The sequence below is a fragment of the Cynoglossus semilaevis genome, chromosome 6 (genome assembly GCF_000523025.1).
Source record: "Cynoglossus semilaevis isolate Cse_v1.0 chromosome 6, Cse_v1.0, whole genome shotgun sequence".
Taxonomy (NCBI): Eukaryota; Metazoa; Chordata; class Actinopteri; order Pleuronectiformes; family Cynoglossidae; genus Cynoglossus; species Cynoglossus semilaevis.
This window is the reverse complement of record NC_024312.1, coordinates 11,103,902-11,127,040: the sequence shown is the minus strand read 5'-3', so window position 1 is coordinate 11,127,040 and position 23,139 is coordinate 11,103,902. Positions and strand designations below refer to the sequence as shown.

Here is a 23,139-nt window from a genome sequence, read left to right as displayed (position 1 = left end):
ACATGGATAGACAGATAGACAGACAGACAGGTGGCCTCTGGGCTGAATCTTGCCCGTCGAACCATCAATCCCTCAACTAAATTCCAAAATAAACATCAAATATTGTTAGACAAAAATTTTATTTTGATTTTATGTTCATTTTATTTAAGTGTCTGGCCCTGTGACAAATACAGTTAGTGACCTCTGGTTAGGGGTTGAAAACTGAAAAACTCTTCATGCGTACAGTTTCAGGTAAAATCTTATAACACATTAATAACATGACTTTAGTAACAATACTTTATGTACTTTGTGCTTTATTATTATTTTATTCAAATAACAAAGCAAACATTGTGCACCATCTCAGTAAGTGTGCAACTCCAGGTAAATCCCAGAGGTATACGAGGGTAAGTGTGCTGACAATAAAAGTGAAAGGTGGTGCAACATACCACGTAAGTCATGCTGTGATGAGGATGTTTTTAATAGATGTAACAATTAGTAAAGTCAGCACACCAGTAAATCACAGGGAAGTCCAGGAGCACTGGTTATCCCTTACACGAGGTGCGTAGGTGATCTCCTGGGGTGAACTGTAAAAAGGTCAGGTTGTGTCTCATTAACACTGAGTGTAGCTGGTGTCCACATGTACAGTACGGCCCGTGTTGGACATAATGTACGTCCACAGCTCTGTTGCTGCAGAAGATAAAAAGACAATGAAATAGACTAGATTTAAAACTAGTATTTTAAAAATCAAAATCTTCCTTTAAACTTTTAGTCATTTAAAAGAAATTCTAATCATTTTAAGTGTCTGTATCATTTTTATTGTTGCAGATAAACCATCTTTTCTTTACCTTAAAGTCACACTGCAGACTGGGAACAGAAAGACGCCAGTGTTTTTGGACCAAAGATTTTTTTGGCTAATGCGGTGGGTGTAAAGTTTCTGTAAATGGTCTTCTTCCAACTTTTCAGGACCTTTATAGATATCCAGTGATTTTCTCTCTTGTAGGGGATTAGACTTTTTTAGGAGGGTGATTTATAGCCTGATAAATAAACACGAGTAACTTTTTGATTTGTAGAGGTATAATGTGTGAGTTGAGTCTGTTCCCTGTTCCTGCTGTCTGTTGTGTGGGGTAATCAGTGTGATCACACTCATCTGTGTCTCTGTCATCAGTCTCATTGGTGTCTCCTGGTGTCCTGGGTCCATGTCATGGGTATACAGTAAGTCTATGAGAAAGTTCATGATGTTTGGAGAAGAGCATGTCTGGAGTTGACGCTTTATTACTGTGAGTTTTTGTTTTTTGCACTTTGAATAAACCTGCTGCACCTGAGAACATTCTCTCTGGTGCTGCACTTGGGTCCTGTCATGTAACATAATGCTAATTACAAGATCGGGGTACGGTGGTCAAGAGGTTAAAGCGAAGCAATTGTGAGACAGGTCTAAGGTGTGCAGGTGGAATGACAGATGGGTGTTAAAGAAGGGGGTTGGGCTACAATAAAGATCAGTTCTTCGACCCTTCTTGTTGGCAATGATGGTTGACAGATTTGATGGATGAGGTCACGACGTTGTTTAGAGATGACATTGTCATCTGTACTAAGCAGTTGGAAGTGAACCTGGGACAGTGGAAATTAGCAGTGGTTAGAAAAAGAAAACCTTAAGGTCAGGCATGGGCAAACTAAGGCCCAAGGGCCGGCTTTGTAATGTTGTAGCTTTGTAATCCAAACTTGTCCAAATTATATAATAGTAGAAGATTAAGTATTGTTATTATACTTCTGCCTTTTCCCTGCAATGCCCACATTTACCCTATAGATGGCGTAGTGAAGGCTAAAAGCATTTTAGCCCTTATGCATGACTTTTACATGTTATTTATCTTAGTTCACACGGACTCTCCATCTATCTGCTCCTGTCCTGGGCCCCCTGTTCAATTTTAGGACAATTGTGGCTCACGAGTCAGAAAGTTTGCCCACGCCTTCCTTTGGTGAATGAGTCACACATGTTAAAAGGCAAACCTGCAGGAGGGGGGGGGGTACGTGGATGAGTTCAAGTTCCTAGAATAAACCATCCAAAATTGTGGACTGTGCAGAAAGGGGTGATAAAGATGGTGCAGGTAAGTTGAAGTGGATGGAGGCAGTTGTAAGTAGTGATGTGAAATAGGACAGCAGCAGAAAGAAAAGGGGAAAGATGGTTTTCCCTTTTATAAATGATGTTATTTATTCAACACATTTCAAACACATTTTATTTGTTTTTAAAATTGCCATTCAACACAGCTGTGAATTATTACAGTTTTTTTTTAATGCATTTTGCTTAGCATTAGTCATACAGCTTCAAATCCATGGCATTCATTTTGTGCCCATTATTTTAAACATATTGTCCAGCTTCAAATCCATGGCATTCATTTTGCGCCCATTATTTTAAACATGTTACATGTTACAAATCAACTGCGTTTTAGCCGTAGGAAAGTGATTCTACTGAATGGAAATTCTGCCCACAATCAAACAGGAGTTTACCCAGTGAGTCATTTTAGCACAGATGGGACAACCGTGTGTATTTAACGTTTATTCAAAAGCATCAGAGAGAGTCTCTTTTGTGAGTTCTAATGAATAAAACACGATGTTTATCCTCCCTGTTTAATGTCGAGTCCCCGTGAACAGTTACAGGGACCCAGAGAATATTTACTTGTCTTAGGACACCAGGGAGTTGGATTATCTGCTGGCGGGCTTTGTAGTTTTCTAATGCTTTCCCGTGTGATTTGTTCAGTAGAGAGTTCTCTTATGTACTCCCAGCTCCTCTGTGTACAGTGCTTCTTATTGTTTGTTCTTCTGTGTCATCAGTCCTGAGGGACGGGCTGGAAAAGACAGAGTGAGCATCAGAGACACTTCTAACTTCTAACATGAGTGTTGTCAATGCATATTGACCAGTTGAAATAGTTCACATTTGAATTATTATAATTAAAGCTTATTTATAAAACTCTAACTTAAAAAAGACGTTGTTAAAAACTATAATATACTATATAATATACTAACTATAAATAAAACAAAGAAATTCTGTACTATGTATTTTACTCCTCAGCAGAGTTTTTAAACAGACAATTACACACAGAAAATCGTCTGTAATGAGAGTAAATTACACAGATGTACACCCAGCTTCAGCGGTAGACGTGGTAGATCACGGTGAGAAGAAATGTGCTTCTACTTTCAGCAAACTATCTCCGAAAGTACCACAGTTAGAAAATCATTTCTCTCATTCACCCTCATCACTGATGCACGCGCACGTGAGAGTTGTGTTTTAGACCGACAGGTGGCGACATTGGGTTTGCTAAGTGCTGTATGTCTTTGGATTCGACCGCTTGGCTTTGCTCTGCTCCAACACCTTGACCCTGCTGCTTTGTCTGTGCCGCTCTGTTTCTGCTGATGTACAGAACTCTGAGTGAATATCACGTGAATGTTCATAACGCCTTCTGTCGTCTCCTGCGCATACATGCTTTATATTTACTGTGAGAGATATATATATTTAAATTACTTTGGTTTAAATAAGTGAAAGTAAAAACAAAAAAGGGTTTGGCATGTATTTGGAAAACCACACATTTGCATGTAAAATTTAAAACACACACACATACATAGATATATTGTATGTTTATATATTTACGTATATATTATATCGTATATTTTATATATATAATGTATTTGTGGGGGTGGGTTCGTTGCCAATGTATAACTGTCTGGTGTCACACTGGTAGGTTGGCGGTTCAGAAAACTTTGGTATCTGCACTATTATGCTAATAAAGAATGCAGACTGAGCCGCTCATTGGCTGAGTCCTGGTCAATTTTATGTTTCTGTTCTGACGTCAGGGCGCCTATAAAACTAAGCAATGCTTTTTAACTCGTCGGTTGACTGATCCATTAAAAAAAATCCTCGGGTGGACATTTTATTCCACCTTTTCTCCACGAGGCAACTGTTTGCCCGAGACACATACGTGAGCCTCCTCAAATTGGCGCACTAACCCTAAAAGGAGCCGTGAAGTGTTAAATGGTAGAAACAGAGAGAGCGGCGCTCAGACACACGCACGCTGGGAGAGAGGGAGGAAGAGAGCGCAGTCCAATGCGTCTGTGCAACACAGACTGAAGAAGAAGAAGAAAAAAAAAACAACAACTTATCAACGCACACAAAAGCGGACGCTGCGCTGCGCACTTCGTGCGGGAGAATCCACTTTTCCCTCGGTTTTGAAGAAAATAAAAAAAAGAAATCAAGCTGGCTCAGTGCGTGTCTCAACAGCCCACTTTGACAGGTGCTCCTCACCCCCTTTGGAGGACTGTCAACAGCAAGAGGATGGCATCAGAACTGGCAATGAGCAACTCCGACCTGCCCACTAGTCCCCTGGCCATGGAATATGTTAATGACTTCGATCTGATGAAGTTTGAAGTGAAAAAGGAGCCGGTGGAGTCCGATCGCAGCATCAACCAGTGCAATCGCGTGGTCGCCGGGGGATCCCTATCTTCCACCCCGATGAGCACGCCTTGCAGCTCGGTTCCCCCCTCTCCTAGTTTCTCGGCGCCCAGCCCGGGATCAGGGAGCGAACAGAAGGCGAACTTGGAGGATTTCTACTGGATGACCGGGTACCAACAGCAGTTGAATCCCGAGGCTCTGGGCTTTAGCCCGGAGGACGCCGTAGAGGCGCTGATCAGCAGCAATCATCAGCTCCAGACCTTCGACGGCTATGCCAGGGGGCAGCAGTTCAGCGGCGCAGGCGGCGCAGGCGGCGCAGTGGCCGGGGACGAGATGGGTTCAGCGGCCGCCGTGGTGTCCGCGGTCATCGCCGCAGCCGCAGCTCAGAACGGGACACCCCACCACCACCATCACCATCATCACCACCACCACTCGGGCTCACACCATCCGTCCTCCGGTTCTCAGTCCGGCAGTAGCGCGGGGGGAAACCACCAGCACTTGCGCTTGGAGGACCGCTTCTCGGACGAGCAGCTAGTGACCATGTCGGTTCGGGAGTTGAACCGGCAGCTGCGGGGGGTGAGCAAGGAAGAGGTGATCCGTTTGAAACAGAAGAGGAGGACACTAAAGAACAGGGGCTATGCCCAGTCTTGCCGCTACAAGCGCGTCCAGCAGCGGCACGTCCTGGAGGGGGAGAAGACGCAGCTGATGCAGCAGGTGGACCACCTCAAGCAGGAGATCTCCCGGCTGGCCAGGGAGAGGGATGTCTACAAGGAGAAGTATGAGAAGCTGATCAGCACCGGCTTCAGAGAAAACGCCGGCTCCAGCAGCGACAACAACCCCTCATCTCCGGAGTTTTTCATGTGAGTCTTGGCGCTGAAAAGTTTTTACTTCTCGACCCTCACTGAAAAAAAAGAGAGAAAGAGAAAAGAACTTTAAATTTCCGCGCTACATTTGGTTGTGCGCCATTGGCATTTTTAGTTTTTTGTTTTTACTAAAGCCATTCTTGTTTACGAGTGAGTTTCGGTGTGTTTGATAAAATATAGCTTTCTTCAAAAACAGGTTTAAAATGACTCTGACAAACGAATTAACTAGAAACAAACACTAAAAGACTTTGACTAATTAGAACGTTAAAACACCTGACTTCAGCTGCTGCTCGTCCAGCCTCACACCAAACTGTTGTTTTTGTAAAAATATAACAGCTTCCAGGGACATGCTGTAGAGTTCATGTTATTGTCACGTTGTTTCTTTTTCTCTCCCCTCGTTTTCGTTTTAATTGGAGTTTCCTCATTTTCACATCATCACATCGTGTGTGTGTGTAGTGGGGGCGGGGGACGAGAGGGGTTCAGCGGCCGCCGTGGTGTCCGCGGTCATCGCCGCAGCCGCAGCTCAGAACGGGACACCCCACCACCACCATCACCATCATCACCACCACCACTCGGGCTCACACCATCCGTCCTCCGGTTCTCAGTCCGGCAGTAGCGCGGGGGGAAACCACCAGCACTTGCGCTTGGAGGACCGCTTCTCGGACGAGCAGCTAGTGACCATGTCGGTTCGGGAGTTGAACCGGCAGCTGCGGGGGGTGAGCAAGGAAGAGGTGATCCGTTTGAAACAGAAGAGGAGGACACTAAAGAACAGGGGCTATGCCCAGTCTTGCCGCTACAAGCGCGTCCAGCAGCGGCACGTCCTGGAGGGGGAGAAGACGCAGCTGATGCAGCAGGTGGACCACCTCAAGCAGGAGATCTCCCGGCTGGCCAGGGAGAGGGATGTCTACAAGGAGAAGTATGAGAAGCTGATCAGCACCGGCTTCAGAGAAAACGCCGGCTCCAGCAGCGACAACAACCCCTCATCTCCGGAGTTTTTCATGTGAGTCTTGGCGCTGAAAAGTTTTTACTTCTCGACCCTCACTGAAAAAAAAGAGAGAAAGAGAAAAGAACTTTAAATTTCCGCGCTACATTTGGTTGTGCGCCATTGGCATTTTTAGTTTTTTGTTTTTACTAAAGCCATTCTTGTTTACGAGTGAGTTTCGGTGTGTTTGATAAAATATAGCTTTCTTCAAAAACAGGTTTAAAATGACTCTGACAAACGAATTAACTAGAAACAAACACTAAAAGACTTTTTAGAACTAATTAGAATGTTAAAACACCTGACTTCAGCTGCTGCTCGTCCAGCCTCACACCAAACTGTTGTTTTTGTAAAAATATAACAGCTTCCAGGGACATGCTGTAGAGTTCATGTTATTGTCACGTTGTTTCTTTTTCTCTCCCCTCGTTTTCGTTTTAATTGGAGTTTCCTCATTTTCACATCATCACATCGTGTGTGTGTGTAGTGTGTGGACCAGGAGCCAAACACGGTTAAGTTTGGAAATCGATGTGAAACGGACTGTGACCACGATGTGAAGTCAGTCATGCTGGTCGTGTACGGACTGTCTTTGGTTCAGTTTTCATTAAAAGTTTTTTTTGTTGTAAATTTGTGTAAAATGAATGAGGATTGTATTTTTTACCATTTTGTCGCATCACTTTTTTTTGTAAAGTTGTGTTAAAAAAATAAACCTCGGACATTTTGCTTTTCTAAAACTTGCAAGCGCAGACTTTACATGCTTGTTCTAGAACTTTCGAATAGAAATTCCCTAATAAAATCCCTTTTTTAAAATCTATTAATGATTGATACCTATCCACGCATGTAAGCAAAGATTGTGTATTTAATGATAATGTGCGGTTCACGATTACGGGGCTTTTTAAAACATTATTATTATTATTTATTATTCTTTGGTTCCGGAAACAAAAACACGCAACACATCATTTATTCTTTCTGCAAAAATTGTTTCCTTTTCGTTTAAGCAAATGCAAACAATGTACGCTAAACACCATGTAGTTTTATTTGGTAAATCATAATAATGTTATTACCATCACCATTAATAAAAATAATAATAATAAAAATAATAATAATGCAAAATAAATCCAGCGGCTGCGCGCATTTTGTGATGACGCTTCAGGAACTATTTCGTTCAACAGTCGACAAACATGACGTTGATAAATAAACCATTAACCAATAAATCTTCATAAATCGAAACTTAAAATGTTTATTTTTCCCCTTTATATTTGCACGTCATTTGTCTGTCACCGTGTCCTTAACGCGATAAAATGCACGCACCTGAACAATCGAAATTGGAAAATAAATTACAGACATAAGCTGTGACATCACGAATATACACAACAGCTCTTTTTAATTTATTGATTTACTTAATTGTTGAAGTTACAATATCAAGCTCCTAAATGACAGGCTGGAAGAAATATGGGATTTCTTAACTTGATTAATATAATTCTGAACACCGTGTCACTTGTTGATGTTTATTCTTTCCACACTTTTATTTTTAATACAATGAAAACGGGCCGAGACGACCTGTGGCGTACACCCACTTCAACTTAAAACGCTCTGGAAATAGCATGAAATTGATTCGGGTTTCAAAAACTTTTTATCTGTTTTTCCCCCGTTGCTCACTCGAGGCGTAATAAACGCACGGCGTCTGTCGTGAGAGTTAATGATTGATTTAAGAGTAAACTTGAACTTTTCACTCGGAGGATTTTCACTTGTCCAAGGTCATTTGTGAACAGTTTCCTTTCCCAAATCGAGCACAAATAAAGCCAAAAAAAAAAGGTGATCGTGCATAACTATTTATTTTAATAATAATTTAAATCCTGCCTTGATTTTTTTATGCTGTTTTTAAGATTCAGTGTTGTGCGACACATTTTGTGTCAATCTATATGTGTGTAAACTATTTCATATGTTTGTTTTTGACGTTAGGATGCTGAGAGAACAGCGAGTGATTGGTTGGAAGTGATAGTGAGTGGCAGCTCCTGCAGCTCCTGCTGCTCCTGCTGCTCCTGCAGCTCCTGCAGCTCCTGCTGCTCCTCTCTACCTAGTTGTGTGCGTCAGTTTGTGGTTGAGCCACAGTGTCTGGAAGAAGTGCCTTACAAAGTCACTGCCACCACTGTGCTGCTGCTGCACATCTGTGTGGTTTTATGTGTGGGATGAGGGCACCGCGACACCCCCCCCCGCCCCCCTTGTGACCTTTGACACTTTGAGTGCTAGCCTTTGGGGCTGTTTTTAGACACCCTCATGAGTAAGGTATATCAGATACAGAAGAATCAGAACAAAACATGGACTTGTTGAAAGCGGTCGACAAAGAAAGTGTCCCAGACACACGCAGTGACTTGGCTCATGTAAGTCCAGTGACTTATATGGATAAACTGGGATGAGTAAGAGACAGACAGAGAGAGAGAGAGAGAGAGAGAGACGGGCGCTGGCTGACTATCAGTGCTTTCCGATAAGATTAGAGATGCGTCCTAACTGAGGGGAGAGGGCATTTAGTGGGCATGAGTCCACTAATTTGAGATCGTCATACCTGATAAGGTTAATATAGTGTCTTCAGATCCTATATGATTATTTCCAGGGCAGTGGTATTTATGTTGTACTTTTACCCTGAGACTACAGCTGGGATTCACGATGCTTCCGTGTGTATCTACAGTACTGTTTGTGCTTCCTTATATTTAGCAATATTAAATATACATTAAAGGGCAGATATAAATTATTCTGTGTGTCCTCCGACTTGTATAGACACCAGTGTGCCGAGGGGAGGGGGTGGGTGTGTGTGTGTGGGGGGGTTCGCTTCCTATGTTAAAGGAGGACAAAAGGCAAAGGAAGTAACACTTCAGCATTTCCTTCTCACTTCTCTCCACACACTGCTGTTCTGCTGTTTCGGCCTCATTTGTAAAGACTGAGGAATGGTGCGCATTAATAATACAGACAGTGCATTATTAATCTCATCGATACGAGCTGTAATTCTATTCTGCACCCCTGGTATATTGACTTCTGTACTGTAATCCTTTTCCAGGCTGTTCAGTGATTAGATTATTAGAGATAATGCAGTTGTCTGCTGTCATAATATTAGACTCTATTGTCCAGGTCAAGTATGGGAAATCAGTCTGACATTCATCAGTATTGGCACGTGAATCATTGGCATATACGCCTCCTTCATACTTCAGAAATAATAAGGGAATATACACGTTGTGTACACAGCAGTATCTTGCTGATGAGAAAGTATACATGCTGTGCTTTAAATGAAAAAAAATAAATAAATTATATAAAAATATTGACAGCGCATGAACAGCAACAGGTGCACTTTCAAATACTAGATAGATCACTTATTACATTTTTATTTAAATGTTATATATATATATGTTTCCACTTTGTGTGTGGGAGGCATTCACTCTCAGAAGTAACAATTTCAACATCCGTCGGCATCTGCATCACGCCACCCAAAAAAAAGTACTTTTAGGAAACTTTAAGTCATCAACATTCTTCTTCTTCCTCTCCCCATGCCTCTGTCTCTTCCTCTGTCCTCCAGTGTCCTGAGTTATCTGTCACTTGTTCCAAACGTACCCCACGTGCCCACTCATTTCGCTGCTAAACATGTTTGTGAGAATGCAGCAGCTGTGACCAAGTTCTGCTTCAACCTCCTATATGCTTTTTTACACATTCATTTCTTTGTAAACAGATAATGTAAATGAAGGTCTTAGTCTTGACCGACAGCGCTGACTTGTTTTTCGAGCACATGATGTCACTAATTTAGATTCTACAGGACTTAATCATGAGTGGTTTGTCTAAGACGTCGTTCCCAGGATACATAACCGAAGGGCAGCAGGGGAAAATGAAGCTGTTAGAATCGAAATAAACGCAGTTCTCACTCAGAGATTAACACGGTCAAAGCTGTGTTGGTGTTTCAATTGAAGTTTGGTTTCAAGGTGTCTTTGTTTTTTTTGTTTTTTGTTTGTCATTGTAGATAAAGATGTAGTTTGTAAAAAAAGATGCACGGGTGTCAACGTGCATGCAAGCATAGCTTTGTGTCATGAAGGATGCAGTTGGACCTGAGCCGGACTTGTGTATTTTACCTGCATCTCAATAGGTAATTCACCCTCCCTCCCCCCTCTCTCTACCTCTCTCCCTCTCTCCAGCCAGTCAAACAGACATTGATCTCTTTGTCAGGCAAGGTGACCCATAGTGTTGTTCAGCTCTTGCAACGTCTCTTCACTGGCTTTCATTTGTACCTGGGGAAGGCTTTGACCCCGCACACTGCTGCCGAAAGCATCCAAATGCACATGGACCTCACTTACCACCCCGTAACAGGCCGCGTGTGTGTTTGACTTAGCGGCAGGGCACACAGAGTTGACCTATGCAGACATGAAGTGTGTGTGTGTGTGTTAGTTTGTGTGTCTGCGTGCTCGTGTGCCTCCCCGAGTGTTTATCATGCTCTCTGTGTTTGTTTTTCCCCTATAAGCGTGAGAGTGTGAAACTGTAAATCTTCACGGAGAGTGAGCACAGCGGGCAGTTCGCCTGTGTTAATGTGTCAGGGTGTTTTTCAGGTGAAGCTGCTGCTGCAGCCTCCTCTTTGCTGTAGGTCTGTCAATGAGAGCTTCTGCATAGCTGAATGGATTAGAGTCCTTTTGGACCTGGTGTGAATTGGATTACAGGAGAAATGAATGGGTCTCATTGTTGATTAAAGATGGATCGAGGGGGCATTTGTTATAGTTTGCAGCTCCTTCCACCACAATTTCCTCCAGCAAAGCCCGATGCACTTTTTTTTTTCAGGGTGATTTGTCACCTGCTCCTGAAACCATGTTTTCTTTATCCACAGTCATCCCAGACATGAGTTCATACAGTATACATGTCATATATGCTGTTCTCACATGTATGTATATGATCCCATACACTTAGACAAGGCTACACCTACATCACATAAGGTACACACAGATGTGGTGTTTTCATTCTGACTAGGATTTTGCTAAAAACAATATGGTTATATATTTGTATATATATATATATATATATGTATATGAAATTAGGCAGTTTTTGTGCTTATTAAATTATGATGATCTCTGATTATCTGATCTCTGCATACTGCTGCTCTTCTGTCCCTCAATACTTTGTGTACATGCATAATATATACTTTATATATATATATATATATAGGGTAAAATACTTTTTGATGTACAGTATGCAGGGTACAATATAATTAAATAACTACGCTAGATATTTTAAGTTTTTTTTTCACTGAAATCATACTTTATATTTAGATTTACTCTGCCTCACAGTGTGTTCTAATTTTGTTTTGTTTTGTTTTCGTAGGACATCAAGAAAATTCCTCCATCTGTGATGGAGATCCATGAATTCCCCGTCTCCCCACCCCGAAGTCTCAGGTAACCATGCCGTTCCCTCACTCAATAACACTTGGTTTAACAATTTCCATTTAATACACTCTTCCTGTCAAAATGTTTGAGGGACATGTTCAATTGAAAAGTAAATATTACAAGAATCTACAGCAAGGATTTACCAAAAGTTTACACAAAAGCAACTATATAAATATTACATATTATAAGATTTGCACAATAAAATATGTAATATGTAAAATATAAAATATTAAAATATGTAATCATGTTTTAGTTTAAATTTATAAGTATATTTAGCTTGTTTGTAAAATTTAACTAATTAAAATAGTCTTTTCCAGTTCTTTTTCCTGTTTAAAATGATTTAAAAACAACCAAATACTATACTTATTATTTATTTTCTTTTTTTTTTATAAATCAGACCACATTTGATATAAAACAGCATAGCCTGCATTTGTCTAAAAACCTCCAACCGTATGTTACTGTTGACGTCGTCTGCACCACAGTCTTTAGTATTCGCTCCATTTACTTTTACCAACTCCACTCTCTTCAATATTTACTGCATGTGATTTTGTTTTGTCGGGGACCGTGACAGGACCCTGACAGTGGTACTTGATTGACACACACATACAGCTCATGGGACGAGATCCAAAAACCTTTGCTCTCTGTCCTGAACCTCCCCTACCCCCGTGACATTTTTAAACTCTCCCAGCTCTCTCTCTGTCTCTCTCCACGGGTACAAAATAGAACATACTTTTTAAAAAAATGTTATTTCTGCCTAACATGATAGACAGATGAAGAATTGCAGAGGGCAGCAGTGGAGCATTCCAGAAAAAAGTGAGGACTAGTTTGATGGAATAGAGACTGTGGAGAGAGTAAGGGTAGGTGTCATTAGTGTTAGAGTAAAGAAAGGAGCGATGGATTTAAATTCAGACAGGAACACCAGGGGTGAGGAAACAGTGAGGAGACAAGGGGAGGGCAGAAGGGGATGGTGGGAGTACGAGAGGACTCCTTGGTCATGGATGCAGACAGACAGGCAGGGTAACCAAAGGCAGGCAGTGACCTTCCCTGTTGTTGGAGGATCGAAGGCTTTATTTAAAGGGCCTGGTCAATGCTGGGTGCTGCTGAGATATCAGCCTCGCAGCCAGGCGACTCATCACCACTGTAATACAACCCTCCATCTCTAACCCCCGGACCATGCGTGGAGGCGTGCACATGCACGCACAAACACACACACACACACACTGTAGGGGACGTTTTTTGGACACCTCAGGATTTACACTGTATGGCTGAGAGTCTGGACGGAGGAAAGTACTGAATCAGCAGCAGCTAATTTTACTCTGCAGCAGACAGAAAACTCCTCTTTTCTCCGTGTAGTTTGCACTGCGAGGCACGCGTTCATTTTGCAACGAATATGCATTTTATTTCTTGCCATTGTTTTTACTTTTGACTAACTATATATGTATATGACAAATCTTTCATGTCATAAATAGTAGGTTGTGATTGTTTGGACGGAATACAGGCGACTGTGGTTGTGCATGTGTTTGATAGAGGGCAGCGGGGAATTATGGGGCAACAAAACAAAACACAAGAGGAGGACATGTTGGAGGGAGGCTCAGAACGAAGCAGGATTTTCTGTCTTTCTCTCAGTATCCCACACCGTCCCTTCTCCACCTTCCCCTCCCAAACTCGTCTAACGGTGACGATCATTCAGTATATAGATGTGCACGGACAGGGGTCGTAATCTTTCCCTTTTTAGATGAATGTCAGGCAGGGTACTGAGGTGAGAAAACATACATATATAATATTAATGTCATAACATTACATCATAACATCATCACAGTCAATAAACAGCCAACCTTAAATGATATTTAAAAATAAAATTAACAAAATCACTCGAAAAAATGCAAAAACACAACATCTGTCTATGGGTGGAGCAAAATTCCGATTTACTCCATTCCCAGTTCGCTGTCCTTGGCTGAGGCAGAAACTTCACTTGCAGCTGCACAGTTTAACTCTGGGCTGTGCTGCTATCGACTGGAGTATAACACAGCCATCATTCCTCGATCCAAGGAATCCAAATGACGGCAGAAGTATCATTTATTCTTACTTCTTATTCTTCTAATTCTATTTTTTTTAAATAACCAGAGATTAACCCCTGTTCAATTTGGAATCATAAACTAACTGGATGTTTTGGGTTTTTCTTTATTTTTTTGCAAATAACTGAAAAGTCAGGTCTCGAGCCAACCCAAAATTAAAATCGACTCACTTATCATTTAGTCTAAAAATATAAAAATGACATCTTACATTTTGTTTAAAACAGACAGACACCAACACCCACACGCACACACACTTACCATGCAGTGACTGCTCACTGCTAGCTGCTTTGCATTGCACCTGGTGTCTAATTGAATGTCAGCACTCTGGCATTAGCTACAGAGACGTTAACATGCCACAGCATTAACAGTCCTTTGGATGTGTTTCAAAAAGTTCTCTCCTAAAGAGAACATTGATGCTAAGCAACCTATGATTTATTTAAAGCTCTGAACTGCGTCTCCTGTATCCCCTTAAGGATTGTCTTTATAGCTTCCAGCAAATAAGCACTTTATATACACACGTGAAACACACACACACAGGCACACAAAATGTGCTCTTTTTCTTTACCTCTGAGTTTTAAGTATCTGCCTAAGTTCATCCATTGTCCTTAAGATAAATGTGTCTTCTGGTGTCTCTGCATCGAGTCCTGTCCATCCTTCCCATTCAACACCCTGTCTTTTATTACCTGGCACTCTAACGCTGGCTGTGGGCTTTAATGGAACATGTTTCCTGGGCCAGGCTGAAACGGGATGCATCGTCTCCTTGTTAGCTTGATAAATAACCGGGCTGCAGAGAAAGTGCTGAATTTTAGCTTTTAGCATCTATTTTCTGCTGGGTGACATTAATTTTTAGTGCCGTGAAGGAGCTTACTAATACAGACAAATAAATATAGGAGGAGAGAGAGAGGAAAAACGCAAAGGTGCCGAAGTCACTCCGCTGTCATATCTGTTCATTACCAGGTATTTATATATGCAAAATGCAACCTAGCAGAACAAGACAGGAAATATAAATGAGGCAGGTGTGCACGTAGTTCATGTCTTTGTGTCATTTTGTCCACAAGTAAATTCATCATCAGTGCTACTCTATAGGGTAAAATATTTAGTATTATTAAATATTTAATATTATTAACCAGAAAGTGAAGATCTTAGTTTGTGAGCAACTGAAGGATACTGTATGTGTCGTCACCTTCTCTTAGCCACGCTCCTTCATTCATGTCTTTAATCGGAGGAATTTATCTCCTTAGGTCAGGAGTGTCAAACTCAAATTCACAGTGGGCCAAAATTAAAAACTGGGACAAAGTCGCAGGCCAACAAACTGACGTCAGTTGCGCATGTTTTCCCTTCTCTCCAGATATGAGATGTAGAATTTTTTTCCCAATGGAAACAGCCAAAGCTTAATATTATAAACACACATCAGTAGTATTTGTTTCATATTATGTCTCTTTATCTGTGGCCTTTTGAGTTCTTTTTTAGTCGAAATCTTTTTTCACAGGCCAACAGCAAAAAAAAACAAACAACCAAAACAACCAAAATGTATGTGCTATAACAGCGTATACACCACTAATACTACAAATCCTGCCAGTATACAGGGGCTTTATACTGGTGGGCCAACTCTAGTACACATTTGATATAATCTCGTGGGCCAAATATATTTAGTATGAGTTTGACTCGTGTGCCTTGGTGTCTTTCACACTTGGTCACAACCTGTTTTAATGTTGCTTTAATAGTAATTATAATCATTTTAACGGGTTTCGGTTGACAGTAATAGAGGGACCTATTGAGAGAACTGTTTTGATACGTTGTAGTTATAGTTACGAAATCTGTTACGAAATCTGACCCATTTGAAAATGTACTGTACATTTACCTTGTGATTTAGCGTCGTACTTGACTGCGTGTTGGTACGTGTGTGTTCTCCACACAGTCAAATGCTGCGGTTTTAGTCTTCGTGCAGTTTTGTTGTCATTTCTGCAACATCCACTGCTTCCTGTAGAAGTACCTTGGTTGTGTTCAACACATCACTGTGAAGTAGCTCCGGCTGAAATGCACTCATTCATTATTTTAACAATGTGTGGTGTGGTGAATAAAAAGGTCACTGGTGGAAAACTGGCTCCATGTAACAATCACATGCATGAACTCAGCACTGCAGGACCTTCAGTCAGTGTGCTGCTGCTGAAGACACTCAGGGTGTGTGTGTGTGTGTGTGTGTTTTAACAAAAGATATACCATTCAATTTCTACTCTCTTTTACTATCAGTATTGATTGCTCCTTTTTGCTTGTCCTTTGCCTCACTTTGGTGGACACCATTTATCAGGACACCGCTGGACTTTAGGTGTTCCGAGATGTTTGTTTTTAAAGCAAACCCTTTTATTAGATCCATTCTATTTTTGTACGCCACGTGGTGCAGACGCAACGCAAGCAGTGTGCGTGTTTGCTTTGCAACGCACGGTTTAATTTCTCAGGCTGAATTTATCACATGCAGTCAAGTTGCGGTCACATGACAACATTAACCACTGCCAGCAAGTGGGGCTGATAAATCACTCTCGTACAGGAAGAGGGAAAAAAAAAAAGGATGTAACGTGGCAGAGAGGAAATGACAGAGTGCTAAGAAAGTGGAAGAGGAATAATAAACAGCCAGGACTTCAGCCAGGGGGGTTCACTCTTTGGCCATTTGGAAAGGTGTCGTTGAATGTTATTGTGGTCAGGACCCGTATTATGAACTGTTACCAGTAAGGCTCATTGACTTCCACTGGCAGAGACAAGGAGACAGATGGTGGTCATTTGTTTGCTTTATTGTGATTGTGACCTGACTGCACTGCTTTATTTACTGATAGAGATGCTCATGTGTGCAGCTGTGTGCATGCCCGGACAAGCAATTGCATTTGTGTCAAGAGGTAAAAAAGAGATGCAGAGACTGTCCGTGCACAGCCATCAGTTCATTTTTTTTTCTCCTCTGCTTCCTGCCAATGGATTTCCCCTCAGTCTAAACAGGAGAGCAAACACACCGGCTGCTCTGTGTGCTGCTATTTCAGTTAGCAAACAGTACTGAAATAAACTAGAGTGCTCCCTATGTATTTTCATTGAGTGACAGACATGTTGTAATAGAAAATATAATTAGATTTTTTTTATTTCCAAAAATGTTAATATAGATGTGTGTTTTAATTGCAGAGGTTGGATCAGTATTTTTGTTATAGCAGCTACTCTTCCTGCCCAGCCACTAAAAAGATGTTTAAAGAGTTATGATAAAATAAAAAGCAGGAGACAAAAAAAAAGCCTGATTCTAATGGGCTACAAAAAGATAAGAAGAGAAGAAGGGAAGATGAATTGGGAGGAGGAGCAGGGCTGTGGTTTCTTTTACAGCTTTCTAAACTTTAATTCACTCGAGACAGGGGTCACTAACTAACTAACAGTGTCTTTACAATGTGACTTATAGGCAGCACTAACCCATCTACTGCAGTCACTGCTGGCTCGTGACTGGCCGTCGCAACCACCGCCGCCACCGCATGCTGGCATACTGCACACAGTGACACAGAGATAGGGTCTTCTACACACTGGTCGGAGTTGCACTACGGTTTTCAGCGCACAAACATAATAAATTAAGATTAAATAAGTAAACGGATAAAAAAAGCTCTGGTTTTATTTTTCTTTTCTTCTTCTCTTCGGTATAGCACAAAAAATGGCTGAAGAAATGTATGAGTATTTTTGTATACTTTATTTTGCCTAGAATTCAAGAATCATCCGTTCCATGTGTCTTGTGTCACAGCATTGACACTGAATATCGATGCCAGCCACTGAGGATACACGTATTTGCGTCCTCCGCTGGTTCCAAGGCCAGGAAAGGGATAGAATTACAACAGGAAGTTCATTTTTAACAATTATATAATCATGTCCCAGATTATGTGTTTGCATTCTTTTAGTTTACTCTATGAAGTCATTACGACGCCATTTTTGAGAAAATGGAAACATTTGCTGCTTTATCTAGATTGGAGGGAGCTTGTGTATTTTGCTTTGGTTTCATGTTAACAAGTGGTAAATCTCAGGCATTCGCTTGTTTTGCAAATGGACTGGAAGAGGGCTCGAAAAGCACCCACATAGTTGAGAATAAGAAGCACAAATTGTTTTTTGTTTTTGTTTACTTTAAGATTGAAATAAAAAAATATTGTAAAATATCAGATAAATCAGTAGATTTTGCGAAATCATTCAAGGAAGTTCAGTGTTTGAGATCTTCTCAGATCCTCTGGTAGAGTTTTTCAAAAATGAGGATGACAAACAATGAAAGCTGAATTTCCAAACACTGCTCCAGTAGATCTAACAGGGCTGAATGGGTAGTATGAATTTCTGCTATATTATTTTTTCAAAAACAATAAAAGGCACTTTGAGTAGCGGAGTTAAAGGATGTAGAAATGCCTAAAAGGTGTAATTAGTGACATAATATGTTTTCACTAGATAAAACCTCGTCAAATCCAGCTTCTCTCTGGGCAATTGTAGCAATTATAAAAACTCAAGTTTTGTCTGTGATTAATTGTGAAAGCTTGTGAGCCATCCGTGTTTTGACCTAATTAATTCAATTAACCATTCCGTAATTGTGTTGGTTAAAAAAAATGTTAAAAATGTTAAAGAAATACCGGTCCTAGAATTGAGCCTTGAGGGACCTCAGGGTATTGTGGTGTTTCCTAAAAGCTGTTTCCCATTGGTTACCTTGTGGTCTGTAGTTAGTACAGGGCTTGACATGTCAACCAGATTTTCATCTTTTTAATAGCATTCTAGCCTGCCAGGTGGAAGGTTACTCTGATACTTGAGACGCTGTGTTTGTGGCTTGGATATTTAAGGAAATGTTTAAGTTAAATGGTTAAACGTGTGACTTGTGTGTCAAATTATGAAAACGCATTTTTATAAAAGACTACAAAACAATACATACACGTCCCCCAACCCATTGATAGCCACTGAGTAAAAATGCTAACAGGCTAACGAGCGATTCTGACAGTAACTGCATGGCTAAACTATTGATTCTTTTTTTTTTTTTAAGTTAATGTTTATTTGTGAATATTTTTTCCTGCATGAGTCACATTTTTCTTGTTTTCCTTTCATAACTACTCTCTGAATAATTACTTGTTCTTTTCATGTTCTATTAGGACTACTTTCTTGTGTCTCTGCTGGAACACTACGGTTTTTCATCTTCAAAGTGAAAGCTAAAATAGGGCGATCATTGCAATTTAATTACTACAAATCCCTTTGTGAATTTGCGCCTGTGTTTGTTTACATGCATGCATTTACTGGATTATGCATTATGGATTATGATCTCATGTGGCCTGGTGAACATTTTCACATTCTTTCAGTGTTTGGCGTAATTTTTGTGTGTGTGCGTGCGTGTGTGTGCGTGTGTTTGCTTGTATGTTATTGATTTAAAAAGATAAGTAAGTGTTTTATTCCCAATCAGAGAAATATCATGTCACATCTCAGAGTCTCTTCATAATAACCCCCAGCATTGCTCCACAGCCTCCTAATACGCACATAGACATACACACACACACACACACACACACAGAATACTGCAAACGCTGCATTTTTTTTTTCCTCTCTTGAGGGTAAAAAGGCTTTGATAAGTGAAAATAAATACTTTTCTTCATCTGAGGAACAGGAAGGAAAGGAAAAACGTCAGATTAGATAGAAAGTGCCTCAATAAAAAAGCAGAAAATAATATGTGAAGCATTAAAACAATTAACCAAGTTTACAAAGTGGTCACTCTTTTCTCATCTCAAGTAGAAGACAATCCTGGATCGTAGTAAATGGCACACAATCTATGTTGACAGCGTATCTGTATTTGCATCAGCCTTAGGTACTTAAAATATTATGTGCATTTTTTGCATATCCAAGCTAAACATAGACCGGACCACAGAACGTTGAATGTTGTCCTTTAATCCATCTGAGAAATGCTGCAGACCAGAGAACTTAATCACATTTCTGCACAATATATTTACAATATATTTATATGTTGTCATGGACATTGTAAGGTACAGAGATGTTCTCAAGTCAAGTGCAAGTCAAGTCACAAGTCGCAAATGCAACAAAAGAACGTGATCTTATCTTAGTAATACTTCACTGGTGTATGTTATGAGTTAAAGTATGTGCTCTACATATCATCAATATTGCTTTTATTTCAGTAAAGTTCCGTATTCTGAATCCATACATTTTGTTTATGTTCAAAGTACTACACTGGGGCAATATTAGAGCATAATTATGTAGCAGTCATACTGCCGTACACTGCAATTTTTTTATTTTTTTTTTTGTGATGGATGTTCTGGAAGAAAATGTTCTTAACCCGTATACTATTTTAAATCTCTTTTTGCTGAATAAACCTATAAACCCGTTGACCTGGAATTGTATCAAGTTCACTGATCTTACAACAGTAGCAGTTTCCTAAACAGCAGTAGGATTAACATTGCACTATAACCACCTAGCCTACGCCTAGCATAGATAAAAGTAAAAAAATACATTCTAAAAATTGATGTTTCTCTGCATATTTTGCAGCAAACAGAAGATAATGCTGTTTGGGGGGCTGCAGTTATCGCTCAGACAGAGTGACAAGTTAATCAAATAAAACAGTCGTCATGTGGAGACCTCTGAAGCTGCAATCAGTGCTAGCGTTTTACTTTCTCACGTTTCTCTAAGTGGCTCACTTATACTTATATATGTGTGTGTGACAATGATCTTTCACATAGTATTGGACCCAAGTGGCTTTGTCCATCAACAAAATTTGAAACCCTGTCTTTGGACTTGCAGGAAAGGACTTGGAACCTGCTCTGTGAATTATTTTTAACCTCGACACGTCATCCTGTCGCTAACTAACGCAGTCTCAGTCTCAGTTTTTCACCTTCGAACATATCAGAGTTGAAGCAAAGCCTTTGGTTCAATGGGATGGCATGAAACTAAAACCAAAGCGACAAATAGCCACAAGGAGGCGACAATCATTGCAAGGAAAAACTAGGCGAGTATTCATATGGTTTATAACAGGTACGGGCAAACTAAGGGCCGGGGACCAGATGCGGCCCGTTCAGCTTTTTAATCCGGCCCGCCAAACACTTTCAAATTATAAAATGTATTTATATTAAACGATTGTAATGTAATATCATTATACTTCTGCTTTTTGTGGCCCACGAGTCAGAAAGTTTGCTCACACCTTGTTTATAAGCTCATTTTACATTTTTATTATGAATAGATTTGGTTTACTATTTGTTTGACAATGTCTACTTCAATCAAACAATGTCATTCATAAATACCGTATTTTTCTACAAGGAAATAGAAAGAGATGGGTTGATAGGCTGGACACCATATGACCAGTTCCCAGTACTTTCCAATAGAAACTCGTCTGTAGATAAAGTCTGTAAACATCCATAATGTTTGTTTTTGCAAATAGGAGGCTGAGTCAATCTTTGTTCACTGTATAGAGACACCACAGCATTAGCCACTGTTGTAATGTGGAGTTAGGACAGAGGAGGATAGTGATTCATGGACATTGGAGATCTTAGGAGGAAGATATAGCATGTGACCTGAGACTGACATGTTAACTGAGTTACAGTGAGGAAGCGAGGGGGGACGGAGCGGACGGGGAGGGGACGGGGGGTCACTTTCTTATTGGTCTGTTTTTTCTGACTTCAAGGTCACAAAGACACCTTCCTCTTTTTCTCTTCCTATTTTTCTCCTTCTCTCCACTTTTGTTTCCTTCACTCCCCTCTCCACTTTATTCCATTTAACCCCTCTGACGGTTCCATGACTTTAGCTGTCGTTTCACATCCTCTTTTACTCCCTTCTTTACATTCACACAATCACATTAGACATTTTGTCTTGTTTTATTTTGTTTTATCGTAGCAGAGGGACAGACCAGGTGTTCCCAAACTTTTCTATGACATGGACCTCCAAACAGAATAATCTTCTGACCCGGAACCCAACACACAGACAATGCTGCATAATATGAAAAGAAACATCAACTTTCAACGTATTTTCTTACTTTAGGGGACTAAAATTATCTGTGTCAGAAGTGTCAGAATAAGAACATATAGCTGTTATTTCACACACACACACACACACACACACAGACACACGCTGAAAGATTAGACATGCTCCAACCTTCCTTTTATATTTGCATCACCAAAAGCTGGTTCAACAGTGATTTTCACCCTAACATATAAACACACATGCACGCAATCAAAAACATAAACACACTCCACTTATGTCCTGCATGTACAGTGTAAAGTGATGATACTTTATTATACGTAGACACTACAAACAGGCATATTTGCCTCGGGACTTTTCCAGTTTTGTTGCCACACTCTGGCACATTAGCCTGAAGTACGAGCACGATGTGAAGATTTTGTTTGTGTCTTCGGAAGTGCTGCTGGAAACCGTGCAGAAAGAAAAGAGAAAGAAAATAAAAGGGACTATCTGAGCGGATATTGAATGTATGTATGCAAGGACACATAAGAGGCAACGAGATGAAACGAGTGATAATTCTCCTGCTAGCCTGGGGCCTCTACCGGCTTGCGGGCTCCTCACAGGTCCCCTGGCACGTGCCTAGGCAAAAAGCTGGGGCCTGCTAATTGGCTCCTGTGATAACGCCAGAGAGAAAGGGAATGTGTGTGTGTGTGTGTTTGTCTGTTTGGCATCACAGCGCCATTAACAGCTTATCGTACTTATAATATACTAGTGGAAATCTGCCTTGAAAGGTGTTGTGCTGTGATTCAATTTATTAGGCTCTAGAAGCGCACTGTGAGGCCTGCGTTAAAAGAAAATCCATCCATATTGATTCATGAGTCCCTGGAAAGATTTTTAAAATGTCATAAAACTAACTTCTTCACAGGAGATTTTACCTTGTGACCGAGAACAAAGGCTTCCAACAACTGTTTATTTTGGACACACTTCATGCTACATGTTACCCACATAAAGCTATCTATCCATCTATCTGTCTATCTATCTATCTATCTATCTATCGTCTGTCTGTCTGTCTGTCTGTCTGTCTGTCTGTCTGTCTGTCTGTCTGTCTGTCTGTCTGTCTGTCTGTCTGTCTGTCTGTCTGTCTGTCTGTCTGTCTGTCTGTCTGTCTGTCTGTCTGTCTGTCTGTCTGTCTGTCTGTCTGTCTGTCTCTCTACGTATATATATACTGTGTTTGTGTGTGTTAAATGTCAGCACTGAGGTCAGCCCAATTTTTTTAAGCAATCAAAGTTGGATCTTACAAATTCAGATGAAATCGCTCCAGGAAATCAGGGAATGATACACAGCTTTTCTCACCGAGGCGAAGCCACAAAGAAACAATTACAACATTTACGTGAACATTTTAACTGCCTGTTGTTCCCTAATTGTTTCATTATCTTGTTGTGCTTTATTAAATGCACAATAAATGTTAATTAACATGTGTGGA

At 40.7% G+C, this 23,139-nt stretch overlaps 1 protein-coding gene across 2 annotated transcripts in view; it reads left to right on the top strand.

The window, feature by feature from the left end:
- The first annotated feature begins 3,640 nt into the window (after positions 1-3,640).
- LOC103380135 (transcription factor Maf-like) overlaps positions 3,641-23,139 on the top strand; it is a 44,862-nt gene continuing 25,363 nt past the window's right edge. The window contains exons 1-3 of one of the 2 annotated variants that reach the window (XM_017033190.2): positions 3,641-4,768; positions 5,772-6,277; positions 11,597-11,667. In XM_017033190.2, coding sequence (XP_016888679.1) covers positions 4,298-4,768; positions 5,772-6,277; positions 11,597-11,624 — 1,005 coding nt within the window. In that variant the 5' untranslated portion in view covers positions 3,641-4,297 and the 3' untranslated portion in view covers positions 11,625-11,667. Of the gene's footprint in view, positions 5,275-5,771; positions 6,278-11,596; positions 11,668-23,139 lie in introns of both variants that reach the window. The other variant, XM_017033191.2, reaches the window with a different exon arrangement.